The 21,132-nt window shown below is 38.9% G+C and overlaps 1 protein-coding gene across 10 annotated transcripts in view; it reads left to right on the plus strand.

The window, feature by feature from the left end:
• Positions 1-21,132, plus strand: part of nfixb (nuclear factor I/Xb) — a 200,417-nt gene that overhangs the window by 34,862 nt on the left and 144,423 nt on the right. For 4 of the 10 annotated variants that reach the window (XM_016661218.1, XM_007573105.2, XM_016661235.1 and 1 more), the window contains one exon: positions 1,015-1,050. The exons of the other annotated variants lie outside the window; for them this stretch is intronic. In XM_016661218.1, the coding sequence (XP_016516704.1) occupies positions 1,015-1,050 (36 nt within the window). The remainder of the gene's footprint in view (positions 1-1,014; positions 1,051-21,132) is intronic. 10 annotated transcript variants of the gene reach the window in all.

Genomic DNA, 21,132 nt, shown 5'->3' on the forward strand with positions numbered 1-21,132 from the left:
GTCAGTCTCAATCATAAATATAAATTTAAGGTCAACATCAGCTAAATTCCAAGAGCTAGCAGTGTGTTTGCTGGTTGGACCGCACGGTGACGGAAGACCTGAGATAAAACTGAAATAAAAACCCAGCTAATAATCTTCTAAAGTAAACATGCTTATTAAACTGAGATTTTAATGAGCAGTAATTAGCTAGCTTGGTTACCTGCTTCCAGAACAACGCTGCTGTAGGCTGTTTATTTTACCGACACTATAGCTCTTGTAAATTGTTGCTAATTTTAGTTTTAAAACCGTTACCTAAAAAGAGGAATGAGCTCAACACTCCTTTTAGCGTCTGAGTCATGGCTGTCCATGTATTTTCCTGACTGAAATTATTTCCAAACAGCTTTTTTTTTCTTTTTTTTTTTTTTTTAGCTAAGCCAAAATGAGAAAAAAAAGTTATTTTCTTCATCTAGCTAGCTGGCTGACAGCAACAGAATTGATTTTCTAAGTGAAAGAAAGAAATGATCTATAAATCAGTACAGGCGTTTTGTAGAGAAGCTAAGTTGTATTCGTTAATATGTGTTATCCTTTGCAAATGTACTGGGTTCATTATCTATGCATAATTACAGCAGAGCAGTTTGAACTTTCACCTGTTTGAGGTTTTGTGTTCCTAACCCATCTCCGTCTAAAAGTCATTGTTACACTTTTGCATTAATAATCCATATTTTTTATTTTTTTGTAACGCACTAACCTTATGCCCACCACTCTGTGTGTCATTCTTTCTTGTATGTCAACGCTAATGTTGTCATCTGAGTCTGTTTTCACTGCTGCGACATTTTAACTTATTCCTTCCCTCNTGTATGTCAACGCTAATGTTGTCATCTGAGTCTGTTTTCACTGCTGCGACATTTTAACTTATTCCTTCCCTCTACCCCCCCCCTCATCCCTGACCCCCGACCCCTCCCTGCCGCATCTCTCTGCCTGCCTGGACGCTGACCCCTGCTCTCCTCGCCTCTTAACACCCTCTCAACTCTAAAGTATTACCCCACTCACCTTCTAAACAATGCCTTAGTGGTAAGTCCCGTTGAGTCACTTATTTTATTCAACGTCAGGTGTTTGTGTCTTTATTTTAATTTTTTTTTTTTGCTTTATTTATCCATATTTTTGCACCTATATTCCATACTGAGATTTTGTTGTATTTTTTTCTTACTCCACACATAAATCAATATGTTTCAGCTTAAGCAGAGAACACAGCGCAAAGCGGCAGAGAGAAACAAAAGCAAGAAAAATTGAAAGCGTTAAAATGTCACAAATATTGCTGCTAAATCTTCATGCCTTGTAAAAAAAATTTTCAGCCGTATTAAACTCACTTTTTCTCTCTCTCTTTTACTGGTTAGGACTTGTTCTTGGGCTGATCGTTTTAGTCGGAAAAATTTTGAGAGCCCCCGTTTTCTTAAATGTTCCCCTTCGTGACTTTTTGGTTTCTGCGCTCAGCTGGACCCTTTGCTGTTTTTCCTGGTTGCTTCACATGGCTTTACGTTTCTGTGAGGGAATGTTTTAGATTTAGACGCCATAGCTCACCGCTTGCCGTTATGTGGCGTTATTAGTGTGCAGTGCTCTGAATAAAAACATTAAAAAAAAAATAATACTTTGTGTGGAGCGGGAAAGCACAGCTTAGTTTCTTTTCTGTTAAGATCTTATTCAGTTTATATGATTATTATCTGGACTTACTGCACTGCATTAAATGTACATTTCTGCAGTTCCCTCCACTGTCATTACGTCTTCATCTCTCTCTTCCCATGGCTTGAGTTGGAACAGCTGTTGAGAGGATTAAACAAAATCTGGTGGAAATATTTTTATATGTGTATGTGTATGTGTGTGCTTGTGTGTAACTATTCCATAATTTTATTTATTTTACAACCACAAAATTCTATGCATTTGATTGGAATTTTTTGAAGTTGTACGCTGTGGGAATGCTTTTTTTCCCAGCTGGGACAGGAAGGACGTAAAATCTGAAAAGTGTGATATGCATTTGTACCACACTTCACTCCAATCCTACTAAGTAGAATCTAATGATGCCTCAAAAGGTCACCTATTTAGTTTATAAAGGCCACTTGTTTGCAATTAAGGGTGCATTCACACCAGCCCTGTTTAGTACGCTTCAATTGAAATGTAGTTTGTTTGCGAACTCTGGTCCGCCTAAAAAGCCAGGTCTCGGTTCGGTTGAAGTGAACTCTGGTGCAGTTTGAATGAGTATGTGAACGCCAAGCGGACTGGAGACCGCTCCAAAAGCAGGCCGTGTGCAGAGAGGATTCTGGATAAAAATGTGTAGCGCTAGCAAGCCTCGTGGTTTCTATTGAAGACGAAAGAGAAATTTTACAACCACTAAAATTTCAGTGTATATTTAGTGAAGAAGGAAGTTGCACTCATGTCTTTTTCTGACATGAGTGTATTTCTTCCTTCAGTTGTTCTTAATGCGGTGCCACTACAGGTGGTTTGTCCGCAGTCAAACCAAGTTCATTATCTATGCTTAATTACAGCGAAACATTTTGAACCTAATAGTCCAAGTCTACTGGACTATCAGGTGTGTAAATACTCTAAAAAGATAAATACATCAAGTTAAACACAATCACATCCACCTTTGAGGAGCCACCCTAAACATGAAACAGTCATGTGTTTTCTGTAGCCTAAATGTAGAGCCTGGCCTGTTAGGGATCTGAACAATTCGTCTTTAGGAGTTTTTGAGTCGAAAGCTCTGAACATCTTATAGGCCAGTTAGATATACTAAACAATCAAATCCCTGCAAGTTCTGGTTTAACTGGGTTGCCTGTCATGACTTGACATATGCGGTCACAGTTTTAAGTAGCCAAACAGCTAAACCACATCAGCTCTTGTGAATATTTTGAGAGAGAGAAACTGATTCAGCAGCCAGTAAAGCTTTTTGCTTCTGGACTTTCCCAAGACATTCAGTTTTATCGGACATTCTGTCAACATGCGGGTCTAATCTATTGCATGTGAATACAGTTTTTACCTCCATCTGAGGCCACCAAGAGGTCAGGATACATAAAATAAAGCATATGAATTAGAATAAACCACTAAGCTGTTAAGTTTCCCAATTTTCTGACACCATAAGGAGGCACTCCTCTGCTTCCAATATGAGCGTTTTCCTTTGTTTTTGCTGCTTCTAAATTGGTAGCATGTTGTGACTTCTCTGCATTAAGCATGCGACTGAAAGGCTTATGAAGGTTTTTGTAATTAGCGTCTTTGTCAGTCATAAATTCTCTATGTTTATTGTCAGCTGGTGACTGCAGGCCACCATGTGTCAGCAGTAGGAAATTTACTGCCGTTTCTCAGTTTTATTTATTTATTTTTTACTTTGCAAAGACATCGGGAGCTCTCCACGGCGGCAGAGACAAAGATGGGATGAGCCGGGCGCACGTTGGCAGCCGGCAATATAGATTTGAATTAAGTAGCATGTAGTTTTTTGTTGTTGTTTTTTTTATCTGGAGCCGCATGCGGAGAGATAGAGAGGCAGAGCCCACTGTGTCCCATTCAGTATCAGCACAGCTGTCCCAGCATCCGTGGAGAATGGATTCCTGCTGCCACTGCCACGGGAGGCTCCAGCCAAGAAGAATGGGAGGATATCCACTGTGTGCGCTTGTGTGGTTTAAAGGAAGGCGAGGAGCGAGAGGAGAGAAGGGGAGACGGATATGTTTTTTTTTTCCTCCTTCTCTTTTTTTCTCTCCTTTACGTGTGTGCGTCTCCGTGTCGTCTCCGCCTGCTTCGGTCTTCCATCGCTCATGTCACCTCTGGCTCGGATTAGTTTTTGGCACGACTGCGGCTACACCCGCGGCCTTGCTGCGGCTCTGCGGTTTCCCGATATGTTGTGCCGTTGCCATGGTTGCTTGAAACACACGCACATGGGTGCTAAATTACATAATTGAGCTAGAATATTCAGGGTAGCAAAAATATAAATAAATACTGTGCCTCACTGAAATATTCACTCTGAACTTTTCCTACATTCATCGTATCGTTTTATCATTTATCGCGATAAATTACTAATGATAAGAATTTTGATATAGCATTTTCACAATAAATTCCAGTTAACAATGTTTAAACTCTCCCAAAAGTGTCCGTGTCCACAGTTTGTTCAATGAGAGCATCAATAAATATCAGTACATTTGAAAATGTCATTAAATACATTTACTGTGTGCAACTTAGGGATACAAATCACTCTTTTGTATGTTTTTTGGGGCTATGATTGCTGTCCCAATCAGTCATAGCCATACAATTACCTAATAAAGATCTAATAAATGGTTTTTGCTGCCACTTTTGTCATTATCACGACTTAAAGTTCATATTGCCCACCACTATCTACCAAGTTCAGTGTATATTGGGGGATTTGGTGTTTGACACAAATGAACCTATTTGTTTTTAACCCCATCAAATGAATACTTTATCGATCCACTGTTTGAATCTGAAAGTCTTGTGTGGAATTTCCTAGCAAAATTTCAAGTCATGCATATTTACAAGTAGTTTTCAGGCCTCTGTGTTGACTGGGCCTTTCTAACACATACATGTGCTAGGGCTGCACTGACTGCAGTTTTCTGGGCAATTACTGATCTTTAAAAAGACTGAAATGCCGATACTGATTTATTTGTTCTGAAAAGTCACTAAATATAGCCACAGAGTTCCTAGTATGGCAACACTGCGCGAATGTGCAGATGTGACATGGTGGTTATACGATTCATCCCCATTCATTGTCTCACCAGTAATGTATGCTTTGGTCTAAACTGCTAGCTTTGGTTGAATCAAATAATGCTACAGAAACATTTATATAAGTTAATATATAAAGATATAAGATAATATTTTTTCTGATGCTCATTTATATCAAAACCAAAACTTTGGTAAACAGTTTTACAAAGCATCACTGTAGACATAAATGAGTGTTAAGCAAAAAGACAAAAGTAAACCAACAGGAAAAATCAAAGGCTGTTGATGAAGCCTGAATATGAGTCTGCCTGCAGAGCGGCGCCTACAAAGGCAATCAACTACAATCTACTGATGGGGTATTTAGGGAATTTTCAGGCAAAAGGAATTTTCAGGCAAAAAACATAAGTGTCGGCCAAAATCAAAATGGGCATGTCAGAACTTTTTAAAAAATGGTGAATCGGCCAGAAAACGACAATTGATGCATGCGTGACATTAGCATAAGTCACCTTTGTTCATTTAAGTTTTAGCAACTTGCCAATAGCAGTAAAGCAGTAAAACATCTGATTGTCTGTTCATTTTAAGCTTAGCCTTTGTTTATATGTGGTGCACATTCAATGCTAATAAACAGCTTTAAGTTAGCGATTCAAGGATTTTCTTTTTTAAACCAAGCCCAAAGTTACAAAAGTCAAGTAGAAACAAGTCAGAAACCATGGCAACATAACCCACTGACTGTTTGATCATCCAACAAAATGTGATATAAAAATGTTAATGATCATGAATACATTTTCCTGGATCAGTTAAGAAACTTTGCAAAATTATTTAGTAACCTACGGTTTTCTTACATACCTTAAACTTAACTTTTTTTCTCCTATCAACAACGCTGCTGAGTTACCCACTACTTCAGGGTGCCTGATTAGGTCCTAAAATTTGGGAGCCGATTTATAAAAGTAGCAAACGCAGCTCCATCACCACCATGTCATTTACCCACCAGCACCATCGAGAAAAAGTCCCATCAAATAAAATGAGTAAGATTCTCTGTTTGATGGATGTGATTCCCCCACCCGGACATTAACCAAAAATCTAACAGCTAATAAATCAACATTTGTTGAGTCAACAGTTAACATGACCCTGGGTTATAACGTTACACGTGGCGGCATCGAGGTTTAGACCGCTGCCTCCAAGGCTCCATGGGTCCGAACTTCAAAGTTTGTTTAGTTTTCTTTTTTTTCCTTTTTTTTGTCTGCTGTGTTGGTAATACTTTGGTTACATTTAAAGATTTTACATATCGTTTAGTTAAATAAATAAATAAATAAATAAATAAATAAATAAATACATTTTAAACCCAGCCTGATGTTGGCAAAAGTAGACCAGAAACTTGTCAGAAACCACGGCAACGAAACCCACCGACTCTGTTTGACCATAAAGCAAAACGAGATACAAAAATTACATGGATGTGGAATGAATTTGGACTGACCAGGTAAATGTTTACAGTGTTACAGAGCTTTGTTTACAATTAGGCGGTCAGTAATCGAATCTGATGTACTTCGTCATGAATATTAACACCTTTGCTGCTACCGAAGCATTTTTTTCTTTTTTTGTTTTTATCAAGATTGCTGCTGATTTAGAAACAGCCCCTGAACGCCACAGTATGTTATAAAATTGGGGAGCAGTTTTAGAAAACTATCAAACCATCAACATCATGTCATTTCCCCCTAAAAAACGTCCCATCAGATAAAATTAATATGATTTTCTGTTTGATAAATTTGTGATTCCTCCACCCGGATATTAACCAGAAATGTAACCGCCGATAAATCAACATTTGTGGACTCGACTGTTAACATCTTAAGGTTTCTTAACTCTGTTTTTCTTTCTTTTACTCCGCTGTGCTGATTATACGCTGGATAAGTTCATTAGTAAACTTTGCATATAGTTTATTACAAAAACTAATAGGATGCTGTTTCTATGGACACCTTTCTACTTCATTTTACCAGATTTATAATGTGTGATGCATTTAAAAATGGATGATCAGAAACATGTTTGTTTCTTCCCTTTTAAAATGGGGGGAGGTTTTTGTTCACTGGCTTCATCATTTAGTTTCCTGCTCTTTGCTTTACTGGGCAGAAGTCCAGGGCAACAATTTTTTGGGGGCACCCAAAATTTTTCATTTTTGTGACTCCACTTTTTTTTTTTTTTTTTTTTTTTAAATGAATGTGTGTTCTGCAATTGCTGTATCAGATGAGTTAAAGCAGTATACTGGAATTAATAGGAAAATGAAAAATAGTCAAGTATTTGAAAATTACATCGTTGTAGCTAGGTTTATCGTAATAAGCAATAAATCCATTAATTCCATTGCAAATTAAAACAAGATAGATTTTTCTTGTGCCTCTATCTCTTTCTGTCAAGGACTGGATGACAAAAGTCTGCATTGGTCTCAATTAGTCCCGTTTGAAGAGCAATTTTGTCTAGAGACATTTCAGGAGCCATTTTATTTGTTGTTTTGGCTGCTTTGTCTATTTATCTTGTGCATTTAAAATGTCTACCACTGCCAATGTTAAACTTTTGTTAGGAATTAAAGTTTCTTAATCTCTTAGAGGGTGTGCTGGCATTATTATGCCATTGCCATTAAATTACATGAAAATGGTCTGAAAACCACCGTGTATCACAATAATTTGTGGCACAATTTATCATCCAGCAGAACTTGTTATTGTGACAGGCCTAGTTGTAGAAACTTTTATTGGGGAACAATAAAATGCATGTATAGGATTACCTATGGATTGGTGCCCAATCCATATTTACGAATTCGGTAAATATCAGTTACAATAGCAATATTGATATCGGATGTGAATATCGGCCCAAATTTTCAAATCAGTGCATTTTTAGTTTTAACTTGACAAACTGGGAAAAGGTTCAGGTGGTAGGAATACTTTTGCAAGGCCCTCTGTGCAATGAACCACGAGAACAAAACGCAGAGGAGGAAGAAGGTAATGCGTGTGTGTGCCTGTGTGAGTGCGTGTGTGTGAACGGAAGAAAGGAGAAACCACCATAACAAAGTTTGATTTCACCAGAATGAACCACAAGCAGATCAACTCGTGAATATTTAAGAGCTCTGTCATTTTTGGGTTTCGAGCACAGCATGTTCTGTCCCCAGATTTTGGGCCATAAAAGCGAATAAGATCATGTGGTTACTCCTAATTTTGCAAAGCAAGAATTCGAGAGGTTAGTTGTGGAAAAGGAAAAGGTTACTGGAGCGCACACAAAGTACATGCGTAGAAGGGTGTATAGGCAAAGGGTGCGGCTCCCGGGGTTTTTATACAGATACAGTGCGAGACAATCGGCAATTTATAGTTCCGTCTCCGAGTTCGCTCTCAGAGTCGCTCTCGGTTTCACATCATCAAACCTCTCGAAGCCGGGGTATAGTTTCCGATTGATGAACTGTTAGCAGTAACGTAAACCTCCGCTGGGATTATGCGAGGACATAAAAATTCCTAAAAACTGCAATTACCGCCCCTCCCCTGACATCACACCTGAAGCTCAGAGGTTAGCTGTAATGTCACATAATCAGACCTTTATGTTATAAACGCTGATTTTTATTGGGTAAACAGAAACAGATGAGCCGTAAACCTCGTCAGGTTTTTTCGGCATGGTGTTTTTTTTTAATAATTGAAAAAGAGAACTGGCAGAACCTTTGTAGTCTCAGCCTGACATTATCTGTAACTATGCGGTGCCTTGAAAATGTTTTCATATCCTAAAGTTCAGAAGAATTTCATATGATAGATCGACACAGAGGAGCACATAGTTGTGAAGTAAAAGTAGAACGGTGAAAGGTGCGGCCATCTTTGCTCTGCTACCCTTTAATTAAATTAACAAACAGCATCTTGAAACCCAAGGAACAGATTGTACAAGTCTGTGATAAAGTTGTGGAGAAGTTTAACAGCAGGATTCGGTTGTAAAAAAAAAAACAAAACAAAAAAAACAAAAAACACAATAGCCATAAAACATGGTAGTGGCCAAATTATGCTGTGGGGAGGCTTTTCTTCTGTTTTTCACCACATTCAGTGGAATCTGTTGGGCTATTGTGTAAAAGAAAATGTTAAAAGTTGACAAGAAATTTCACTAAGTAATGATATGTGTTATTGGAAGACATTATTGGAAATACTTAAACACCAACTACTGAGTTTTTTAAAAGGCTACACAGAAAAAATGCAGCTAAAATATAGACATTTTGCATTATAGTTAAATTCTAGTTAATCATCCAGTGGATCTTAAAAAAAGCTATAAAATGCTAATCACCTTTAAAAGTTAAATTAAAAGAAGTGTAACCTAGAATGGACAATGATCAGTAAGCATATTCATATGTTTTACTAAACATTTTTGTAAGTTTTCTTGCGTTTTCCTAAACCCACCCATTTTGCTTTCTAATATTTTGCTTTGGTGGTTGTGATTGGCTGTTTATCCAAGCCAATGCAGTATTTGCAGGGAAGACTCTGGATGAAAAAGACCTGTATGTGATTGGCTGGTAGTGTGGCTCATTTATATTAACTTTAAGTGCAATCACAGACCAAGAGTCAAACACGTGCCAGAACATGTATTGCGCCAGCGTGTGTGAGGTGTAAACACAGACGCCAAGTAATTTTTTGTTCACCAAGATGCATGAGCTCACATCAGTCTTCCGGCACGGTCAACACAAACTTCTTAATAGTGCGATTACAGTTCCTTTAAAGGTTAGCGTTGAACGCACTCTAGATATTGGTTTATGTAGAGAAACATTAGATAAATATTTAGAATTATACTTTTATTATCGGAGCGAGACCCAGAGAAATTGGTTTACAAATCTAGGATAAACTTAGAAAGTACCATCTGCTTTCTAGAATCAAACATGGAGAACCAACATCTAATTTTATCAGAATAAGAATCCAGAGAAACCCCTACTCGTTTATAAATTGCGGGATACTTATTCTAAATACTGCATTCAACCAAAAGAGTGCGCAACCCGAAGTCCAGCGAACTTTGGAGATGATATGTGGAAACAACATTAATGTTTATTTAATATTTTGTGCAAAGAATATAGAAATGACAGAGAGGAGTTGAAGCCAAATTGCTACCGCAGTTGATAAACCCGGTAACTTTTCAGCTGCTCTTCATTAACGTGACATAAATAGGTTATAATGATTTTCATTCAGTCGGGACTCTACGTTGACTCTAGCCAAATGCATCACAGGTAGATTCTAATAAAGCATTGATTAATGCCTGATATTAAAATTAGTTAACTGGACTTGTAGCCATTATTTTGGGCTACAAGTCTAAAATTATGGCTGTGTGGCTGGACACCACAGCACGATCGAACCGATTGAACTGTTATACCTAGGATTTCTGTCGGCTAATATGTCTCTCAGGTTTTGAAAATGGGCCGACAACTTGTGTAGTGTAAGCTGGACATTAGACTAAGGAAATAGGAAGGGAGGGTCAGTGGAGAGCACCGGATCAGAGCCTTTTTTCATTCAGTGTCATTAAGAGAAAGAAAAAAAAGGCAGGAAGAGACAATAATGCCGGTAATTAAAGTGAGGTCGATAGGTTTAATTTATCATGTGATTAATTGATTAATCACATGATTTATCGTTTATCGCGACAGGCCTAGTCTAGACTTCATTGATGCTCACAGAAGAAACTATGTCACACTTTCCTTCCTCTTGATGAATTTAAACTACCGTTTGAAGACACTGTATGGAGTATACCAAGTTGTTGCATCTTCTTAAGACTAGTTTACGTGATTTTAGTCACCTAAAATGTCAGTGTTGCAGCAGATCTGTGGAAACAAAGTCATGCTGCACCTTGTAAAGTAATGAAAAAAAAAAATTACATTTCCTCATGTTTGCTTAGTCTTATTTCATGTCTAGACCCACAGAGGACCGGGCGAGAAATGTTTCTGAGCTCGCTTTGTTCCTGTAACGGAGTACATTTGAACGATCGCCAGCGTCAACAGTCGTGGCGATCGTTGACAGCAATTCATTCTCCGCGCTCTCATTTTAACTAAACAACCGTCGATGCCACAGTGGACACACGGCGACGATGTTGAACTTTCATTGCGAAATCCACAGTTTATGATTATGTCCCACACTAAGCCACCGAATCCGTCTGCCAGAGAGCCACAGAAAACAGATAGAGAGTTGTTGTGGATCATCGGCGGCCCACTCAAGGTCACTTTAGTGTGGGCAATCTGGCCGTGCCGTTTGGCCTGCTCTGCCTTGTTGTGTGTCTGACCCACATCTCACTGCGCTTGCTAAATATATACAGTAGACCTCTCATTACAAAGCATCCGGATTAATCTAGATGAAATCTGAGCTTACCTCAGCCTGCAGCTTGCCTTCATATATGTCCACACACGCCCAGTCACTCATGAAAATAAAAGCAGAGAATTGCAAATACAGATTTATACATAAATTGCAGTGAAACCCCCCAAAGTGAGCTATATTGGCGGGGTTTTTTTTGTTTTTGTTTTTTTGTTGTTTTTTGTTTTTCCCTGAAACAATCTGTCTCCACACTTGCAGGAAAGGTGTGCATGGTCTCAGTTTTAGCTACGGTTTGTGTCCCTTCATGCATAACGCACCTGCACATGTTTAATCGCATGAGGCACAGGTGTGCATTCTTTCAGGAAAACAAATCATACTCATTATGACTGCCTTAGAGCAGAAAACAGTGTGTGTTCTGAATGCGATGTGTTCTGACAACTCTGTCAGATGAACGCGCTCACGAAACGCAAGAATGTTACTTTCCAGTGTTGCTGAAAAGAGGTCGGAAATTCTGATACTATCTCTTGTAAAGTATAGCACAACTAGCCTTTGTTGTATAACTCTGATTATTTCAGCGCCGTTTCTTTTCTAATGAGATCTTATACCATGATGTCTTCTGATACTGAAAATAATTGATATTTCTTTTATTTTGTAGTAGAAAATTTAGTAGTTTTTGAGTAGCTTTTTTTTGTTTTAAATGTTGTGTAAGGTTGTGTGTAGACAATGCAAAAGTGATCCAAATCAGATTTTTTTTTCTCTGTATGTGATTTTTCATGGCAAGTCTGATTTTACAAATCAGACAAAATTCTTTCATATGTGGTTCTAAAGTTTATATGCGTCTTATGTTTTTCAAAACGTCTTTACGACAACTGTAACTCATGAGATCATGTGATATTAAAGCCTCTTTTGCGCATGCACTACTTTCCGCACTGTAGAACGTTCATACGGCATTCTGATGGATGTTATGTTTAAATTATAATGTGAGAAACTTGTTAAAAAAGTTTTTCACCTTTCCTTCAATATTCTACATCTTGAACCAGCCGAACTTTGGCATCAACTTAAAACTTTTTGGCTAACTGTTTAGCTGAAACAGTTAGCTAAACAGTTAGGGGGTTGTAAGTGAAAAATTCAAGCGCAAATGGTGTATGAAACAAGCTGGGCAGACACCATTGATGAAGCCAGTTTTTAAGTTTGTTGTACAAGAATTTCGTTAAAACCTGAGGCCACCATGACGCTAAGGCTTCTTTTGTGCATGCTGTACCTTCCGGAGCGCAGGCTGCTCATACGGCAATCTGTTGGATGTTATCAATATCTTTGACTAGCCAATCTTTAGCATCAGCTTTCACCTTTCTAGCTAACTTTTTAGCTAAATAAATTAGCTAAACTCTATAGCTAACTGTTTTGGTTGACTGTTTTGGGTAAACAGTTAGCTAAACTTTGACTTTGTGAACTTAAAATAATTAAAATATGGTTTATTTGCCTAGATATATCACCACAATACACTCTGCTGTACCTACTAGAGGTTACATTAAATTGATGTCCTTAGACATCTATCTTTGTTAGTTGCTATAGCTACGAGGGAAAACATTTAGATTTCAGCCACCAAGCCTCTGAGCTGGGACACATCTGGAATTGCACCACCAAATGCGGTTTGATTTTCAAATATTGGATTTCTAGTTGAAGTTCTCCATGCAGACCTTGTCAAATCCACCTGGATCCATTCTGGAAATGTCAAAAAAAAAAAAAAAGAATTTGGCTGAAGCTCTTAACAAGGTCTTAGTATTCAGGTGTTACTGCGGACTCAATACGCCGATTTTATTCAAATGTCTATTTTCTCAAATTAGTACAGCTACTCTGCATTCTTTCCATGTGCCTCTTGGCAACGGCAAACGTACCCCCAGGCATAAGTACCCCTGGATGATAATCACTATTATAGGAAGCCAGCAACACAAACACTCAGCTGGTAATCTATGGTTTTTCACGTGTTCTATCCATCCGTACTTTTCAGCCACAAAAAAGAAAAAAAGATGCAACTCCATTTACCTCGCGAAGGCCAGGGAGGAAATTACCATCATTTGTTCTCAAGGGACAAAGATCACCGTTTACGTGGAAGTGCTTATGGCGGACGGGGAATGACATCTCGCCGTGATGTCATATCAATCTGCCGTTTTAAGCCATTTCTTTTGGCTTCGGTGGGATAAAGAGGCATTGTTTGGCTCGTTGATTGAACCTCAAATAACCCGGGGCTTTCTTTCATCATCTCGTCCGCATTACCTCATACTGTAGAAGCGACCAAATAATCAAGCCCTGTGTATGTCAATTCAGTGACCATGCAGGAGTGTAATTTAGCTTCAGCTATTTAGCAACTGCAGTTCTATGCCCAGCGTTGATTGGGACCTTGATTGAGCGTCAACATTTGAGCTAGACTTTTCTTCTCTCTCTCTCTCTCCTTCAGCAGACAGGGCCTGAAGGTTGCGATGGGGCTTTAGTAGGCAGTTATTGGGTTAATGTTGGAGGGAAAATCTTTTCCTGTCTTGGGGGTGGGTGGAGGAACGTTGACACTTGGAGCCTCATGAACCCGCAAGCCAAACAGGAATGAAAACAGTTGTGACCTGATTTCACGAAGTGGGAGAAAACACAGTGAAGGGTTTGAAGATACAGACAATAAACTGAAGATAACTTTAGTGTCAATTGATAAAGCTCTTTTGTTTTCAGACCCAAACATGCCTTCTCTTTTTGTCTCTTGACTTTCTGCTGGAGTAATTTTCACGTTTTTTTAGTCATTTCTGTGTTTCTCCTTCAGCCACCGTGTCCTGTAAAGTATAGCTGTCACCCAGGGGAACAAAGTGCTGGGGCCTTTTTTTTTCTCTCTTCTCCTTCAGAGCAGGAAGTTGGCATGGGACCAAGGGTGGAAAATCCATACTCGGTTGCATAATATAGCATATCTTTACCTCGCATGAACTCTGAGGAGGCTCGGCAGCTGTGAGCGAGCGGTGCTGGAGGGCGGGAGTTTGGGTTGTTATTAACCGACTGTGTTTGCGTGGACGTGTCTGTGTTTGGTGTGAGAGCGGGGCCTGTGCATCTCGTAGCTTGCACTTACCGGACCCTGGGGCGGTTTGAGACGACCCTCGGTAGCGGGGCTACAGTACAGTAGAGTCACACAGACCCCTGACAACAAGAAAGGGGGAAAAAAAAAAAGAACAAGGATCAGAGCAGAGTTGAGGAGCAGAGGTCAAGGCCCAACGGGGGTTAGAGGTTAGACGACTGTGTGGGCTTTCTTCTTGGCTTCGTCAACTACAGAGTCAGGATTACAGGGTTCCTACGCAGTAGGGACTCATGTGGAATTTGATTTTAGTATTATGATGTAATATATATTTCCAGTAGTGCTCTCAGTCAAATAAAACAAATGTAATCAGATTACATTGATTAGTAGTGATTATTAATCATTTATTTATTAATTGTGATTAATCGCAATTAATAAAGCCAAGGGTTAATCGTGATTAATTGACATGTTAAAATGCTCGTTTTCAAAAATGATTAATGAAATGTTTTATTTTGTCGAACCAAACATTATTTGTTACTTAATGTGAAATTTGCCACTGAGCTCGCCAGTCTGACTCTCCTCTGCATTGTTGACCGCAGTACAAGACCATATAACGCTCTGCTTTGAAATAAGTAACACTCCTTGGGAGAGAGGCTTTTAGGTCAAAGTAGGTAATGTGATCAATCTGCACTATTTAATATTAACAAACTTTATTCCCTGTCAGATTTAGTCGTATCTATTTGTGGTCTTCGGTCCTCTCTTTCTTATTACTCTCCTTTGTGTCCTTTCTTGCATACCTCCTCTCTTTCTTTTATTCCTTCCACATAACACAATTAGCATCACAATATGAGTTTTCACAATATTTCAGGCGCCAGTCATTTTGCTTTCATGGTCCTTGATGCTCCCACTTGATGTATATTTGTTGTGACTGTGATGCTAAAGCTCAAAAAATGGTTGGATGAGAAAGAGAGTCAGGAAAATGTGACTCAGTCTTTCTGCCTTGAGTCCTACCTGCCTTTCATTCTGCTCTTCATTTTAGTCTTTGCTTCCCCGTGTCCTCCCTTTCTTTCCTTCTTGTGTCTGTCCGTACGGTCAGGAAGCGGGGAAGAGAGGCGTTGGAATCCATTATTATTGATGGAGGATACCGTTTGAACTTCCTCCTTCTTTCTCTGCTCTGATTCCATGAAGCCTCCTCCTCAACTCCTCCTGGATTTGGGGTGGTAGCCGGTGTACTATTGGAGAATTTGAGATGCTTGTCAGCTTCTCCAATATGTCACCACATTGAGTGGTGTAATTTTTTTCCTTTCTTCTGTCCCACTTCAATCCCCTCTTTGTTTCCTTATTTTCTTCCTCCCTTTCTTGTGCTCTACCTGTCTTGTTTCCTTCCTTCCCTTGCTTGTGTACTTTCTTTCTTCCTTTCTTTCCTTTCTCATGCCCTCATGTTCTTCCTTGTGTCCTCTGTCCTTTTCTTCGTTTTTGCCATTCCTTCTTCGTGTCCTCCCTCAACTTTCCTTCTTTCATGATTGTTTGTGTTACAGCTTCGTTAATCAGAGGCCACACACTACTGAACGATCAACCATAAATTAATAGTGAACTTTAGCTTTATTGTGTTTCAAAATGGACGTAAAATGGCTGAGATCAATGGAAAGCTGAGCGGTTTGGAAAAATTAGGAATATTTGCTTGGAAAATGTGTAGAAACCCTTGGATTAATGTGTGACACTGTAAAGTTGTGATAAGCTGAAAAATTCAGAACAGGATGAGGATTTTGTGTCACTGCTTCAGTTTAAAACACAGACTAGCCGGAGTTAACGACACTCTATCATATCAAGAGTTACGATTCCCACCGTACTGGAGTTAAAGTTTTCTACTTTACCAAACTTTATGTGCTTTTAATGAGATGCCAGGAAAATTACAAAACTTCTTGTGATATAACATTTCCCGCTGATGTTCCAGACACAAACGTTTATTGACAAAGAGATGCCTAAAGCTCTGATTCGTCAGACACCGTTTTGTTTTAGTGTCACAGCATGCGCTACGTCTTAAAAGTCTTTAGTTCCACATTTAAATGTTTAATATTTAAAATCAGTTTAAAACAACCCCTAATTTATTCAAGACTAACCTTGTTACAACATTAGTCAGGGCCAGAGGGAAATATTTTGCGAGATCACTGTTACATTAACTGTCAGCATTTCTTGGCGTCAGTGAAACGACGCTACATTTTTAAATTCCTTAAACGGTTTTATTGTTCTGACTATATAAAAAAGTCATTACTTTAAAAATTCTTTTTTTACAATTTTTGTAGTGACTTCTTAGTCAAAAATGGAACAATAATGAAAACCTTGTAAAATGTACAAAGCATATTATTTCCTACTTAAAAGAAGAAATTCTCTAGGTTGGTAAAGCTTCGTAAAATGGTGTTACATTCAGAGTTGTAATTGACTGTCCTCCTTTTTTTCCAAACCACAACTATCCTTGTTATGTGAGTCTGTAACTATGTTGAATTAAAATTATCTTTCTTGCATAAGGGAAACTATAATGGTACTAGTAGAGAAAGTATGCAGCCAGAGAAAATGGCGGTCACTTCAACTCTTTTTGTGGCATCTCATTAAATTTAGCGGTTTCTAATCATAACATTATATCAGTACAGTGAATCTCAGCTTATTCATGGTTCAGTATTTGTGATTTGACAAACTTCACAAATTTGTGGATTTTCCTGTGAAACGAAGCTCCGAATTATTTGCGGACAATTTGACTATTCACTGTTTGTTTTGTAGAGAATATCTAAAACACTTGGAAGACTGAAATACCTTGATGTATTAACGCACATTAAGATATATTTGGTGTTTCAACTATCAAAATAAGCAGTATTTGGGATTTTAGTTGTGTCGTGTCACTGTTTTTACATGACAACTGTCACGTAAAAACAGTGACAGTTGTTTCCTATTTTACTTAGGAAAGAAAATTTTATATATATATATATATATATATATATATATATATATATATATATATATAGGAAGATAACAGAGAGGATCAAAGTGTGGAAACTGGGAGGGAAATTAAACTGTATTCTCCTCATTGTACATATGGTACACTTGGAATCATTCTGTCCTGTGATTTTCTGTCGCAGCCTGCTGGTTTGTTTGATAAAGTCCGTATCAATCAGCAGTGTGTGCATTTAAACCAACTTGAAACATATTTAAGAAAGCCTTCTTTATAGCCTTGGCTGTTTGCATTTCCATTTTCTTTCCTTGGAAGCAGACCGTGATTAAAACGGATGATATAGGCATATTGTATTTCCTAGGGGACTGGAAGGAATGCAAATGCATCATAACTATATTATACTAGTTAGAAACAGCGTGCGTTGCCAAGCCAGTGGATACAGGAGAGGGTATACACACGTTGTCTGAGGAGATCTTAGTCTCTAAAAACTAAGAATCCCACAACTGCAACAACAGGAGAGGATATTTGACACCACTGGACTGGATTTGACATTTCATTGGATATACAGCACTAAGAGCTCCGCATTAAAATACAGATTTTTCTCTCTGCGAGAAAAAAAAACCAACAGAGGAGGCCCCCCCAAAAAATCTGTCTACATGTGCATGGAGCGTCTCAGAGAGTCCGTTTGGCATTTTTGTTGTGAGAGGAAGCATGTTGCTGGTGGGACTTTGGCCCGCACAATCCCTTCTCTGTTAAAACAATGCGCCAGTTGTCCTCCCTAACCTAATTACTCCCTCCAGGGGGAGAAAGGCAACAGCACCAAATCCCATAGTTAGGAGCTCTGATCTGGGCCCTGCTGTAAGAAAAGGCCTCATTCATTTCTTTCCCTCCGTCCACGCCACATGCACAGACACACATGTACAAGTCCTCACTCTTGTTTTTCAGTTTGGGCTCGGCCTGATAGAAGCTAATTGCTAGCTTATGGATGACATTTCTCTTGAAGTGTGTTTTTCTTGGCGTTGAAACATTATGCAGTTCGGCATGGCTCAGTTTCCAGAATTAAGATATGCTCACGTTTTTAAAAAATGACACATGCTCATTGTGTTTTTATGTGTTAAAGTAATTTTAATGGGATTCCAGAGAAAGTGACTGGAAGTTTCTGTAGCTACATGGCGCATAGAGTAAAAGGCTTCTCCATACGTCATCCGAAGCGACGAAATTGGTGCCCACTGGTGTAGTCAGGTGAGAAAAACTGCGTCGTCTTTTCTGTTGACTGTTTTCCTCTGTGCAAACTGTTGTGTGATTGGTCAGAAGATTGTGGGCGTGTCTTATGAAGAAATGCACTCAGACAGCAATGTTAACATTCCGTTTCAACTAGTCCACTTCCAGTATCCGGTTTTTGTATCTGTAGGTAACATGAATACTTTTGAGGAATTATGGTATATACATTTGAATGATTCTTTTCAAAAATTCACTACAAATGGCTGAAACTCCTGAATTGAAATGGCAAAGTCCTTGTCCCAGGAGGAGACGGTGTGCAGAAGGGTGTGGTGCTCTCTCTGTGACCGTTTCGTGAAAGCAAAATCGGAGCGGGTCTCTGCCGTGTGTGCCAATATGAACTTCCCGCAACTACGTGACCGCACGCCAACTGTCGAATGAAGTATGGGAGAGTCTTTAATAAAACACCAGACTGCCCTCATTTAGTCCAACTCACTAATGGTTAAGTGTCTGAAAGTATGAAAATGCACCTTTTCTGTTTTTGAGATCGTCTTATTAAAAACCTTGTACAATTGGGGGAGGGGAAAACCCAAAATGTTGTTGTGCCTTTTGTCACTGGCACTGCTAGGTGATTATAATGTCTAGTTTGGTCTGTCACAGAACCTTCGAACGGGAAATTCACTCAGAACTGGTGGGTAGCAGTGTGTATGTGTGTTGGTGTGGTGTTGTTTATCAAGTAGACTAACAGCTTTTGTAAAATCATAATTTCCCCACAACCAACCTGTTTGGCTTCGTTCATTTGCCCATGCTTTCTTAGGAAGGTTAGAGACGCCGTTATGTGGCAGATTGAGAAATAAAGCTTTGAAGTCTGATGTATTTGGAGACGGTGGTGGCGATGCGTGCTGTTGGTTCAGACTGCTTGGGGTTTGGATGACTCTGTTCATGTGGTTGGAATTTCATTTGACACTTCTAAATGAAGGATTCTTACTGCAGACACATGTTGAACCAAGTAAAGCACCAAACATTTTTTGTTTATTTAGCTTCTTGTAGTTTTTTTTTTTTTTTTAAGTGAGATATTTCCAAAGTTACAGTGTGGTAGATATTTTTCAGATGTTAATATTCTTCATAGAGGCACAGATAACTCCAGTCACTTTGTTCTTTGAAGAAGTATCTTACTCTTTTAAACATTTTATTAAACTGCTTTTTGAATAAATAGTGGAAAACGAACCAGCAAAGTGACAGACGAGATACAATTTGATTTGAAGGCGTCTGGCTAACTGCTAGCTGCTAAACAGCTAATGGTTAGCTTTGTAACTCCATATCTGTGTTAATCTTAAGTTCTATGACCATTTTTTGACTAATTGGGATCACTCTTCATCATCTTTATATCAAGAGTAAAAATCATCAGACCTAAACTGGATGGTTCTACGCTAAATCAGAAAGTCTAGTTCATTGTGGGAGATGTAAATGCCTAATCGAACTCTAATGTGGACCAAGAAAGTGGACTCGGGACCTCCTAAATACCTACACTGAAGTGAACTCTGGTGCAATTTGAATGCACATTTGATTGGAGATTGGTCCAAAGGCAGGAACTGGAATAAAGTGGGGCCAGTCTACGTAAAAAAAACAAACCAAACTAACACGCATCTAGTGGGAGAAATGGCTTGTGGTCATTTGCCAAAGACAAAAGTGAAATTCTACACCCGCTAAAGTAGGACTCCATTCCATTTTTTGTTTATATTTTGTGAAGAAAGAAGTTGTGCTCAGTGTCTTCTTCAGAGGTTTTCATGTTGTTTTCTTCAGTGGTTCTTGGTGCAGTGCCACCACAGGTGGGGAGGGAGAGGGGGGACAGGTTTTCAAAGGGTTTAGTTTGTTTCACTAAGTGCAGTGTAGAAGCGAACCGCAACATCTGAAAATAGAACAAATGTAACAATTTTGTTCCCCTGTCAAACTGAGTCTACCGGACTATGAGGTGTGAAAACATCCTTAAAAACACAGATTGATATTTGTGGAAACGGTACACTACTTTTTTTAAATATTAAAGTGAGCACGTTCCATTTGTTTGTTTGTTGTTTTTTTTTGGCAAACTTAGTGGGAAGTCTTCTAAACTTTTGTAACTATAGATTGTTTAAAACAAAGTTTATCATTTTTAAATCCTTCACTGTTATTAGAAAAAATAAAGAGAATTGTTTTTGTAGAAATGCTGCTAGAATCTGGATCTGTTCTTCTAAACCAAATATTATCTTGTCTCGGAGCAAGATGATTAATAGATATGATGACGTAGACAGTTTAATAAAAGTGAAAAACAGACATATAATTTGGGAACCTATTGTTCAGTCCATGGCTCTTGTACAATTTCCCCACCCACCCCCTCTTGTGTTTTGTCTTTATTCTGCTGTTTTGCCAGGAAATATTCTCTGTCCAACCTGAACCTCACTCACCATCAACAATCTATCTATGGCTCAAGCTTTTATCTCTGGTTTAGGCGACAGTCCTCCTAACGACGAGGGTCAAAGCTCACTTTTTACATAGTAGTTGGAAGAATACATAGGCAGCAACAAGGGATGTGTGCGCAGACCTGCAGGCTGAGACAGTGGGGGTTGTGAGCTAGGAATGGTGGCAAAGCATTTGCATAAAGGGCAGGGCAGCATGCCCAGTGGTGGAAAAGGTTGGCATCACGCCTTTCAGACTGGCAGATAGGGAGGACTGGAGAGAGAGGGAGACACAGAGAAAGAGGGGGTGTAGTCAATAGTGCATCCCTTGTTCAGAAAGAGGAGGTCCCTAGTTGTTGGCAGGAGAGCAGGCCAAATCTCCAATTTGATTGTGTGCTAGATTGGCCCTTTATTTGTCTGATTGCAAAGCATTCAACACTGCTTTAGAAGTGGGCTTTACTTCTCTGTAGAATTTATTCAGGCGAGAGTTTTTTTTTTTTTTTTTTTTTTTCCCTTTTT

Source organism: Poecilia formosa, unplaced genomic scaffold, assembly GCF_000485575.1.
Source record: "Poecilia formosa unplaced genomic scaffold, Poecilia_formosa-5.1.2 Scaffold319, whole genome shotgun sequence".
Classification (NCBI taxonomy): domain Eukaryota; kingdom Metazoa; phylum Chordata; class Actinopteri; order Cyprinodontiformes; family Poeciliidae; genus Poecilia; species Poecilia formosa.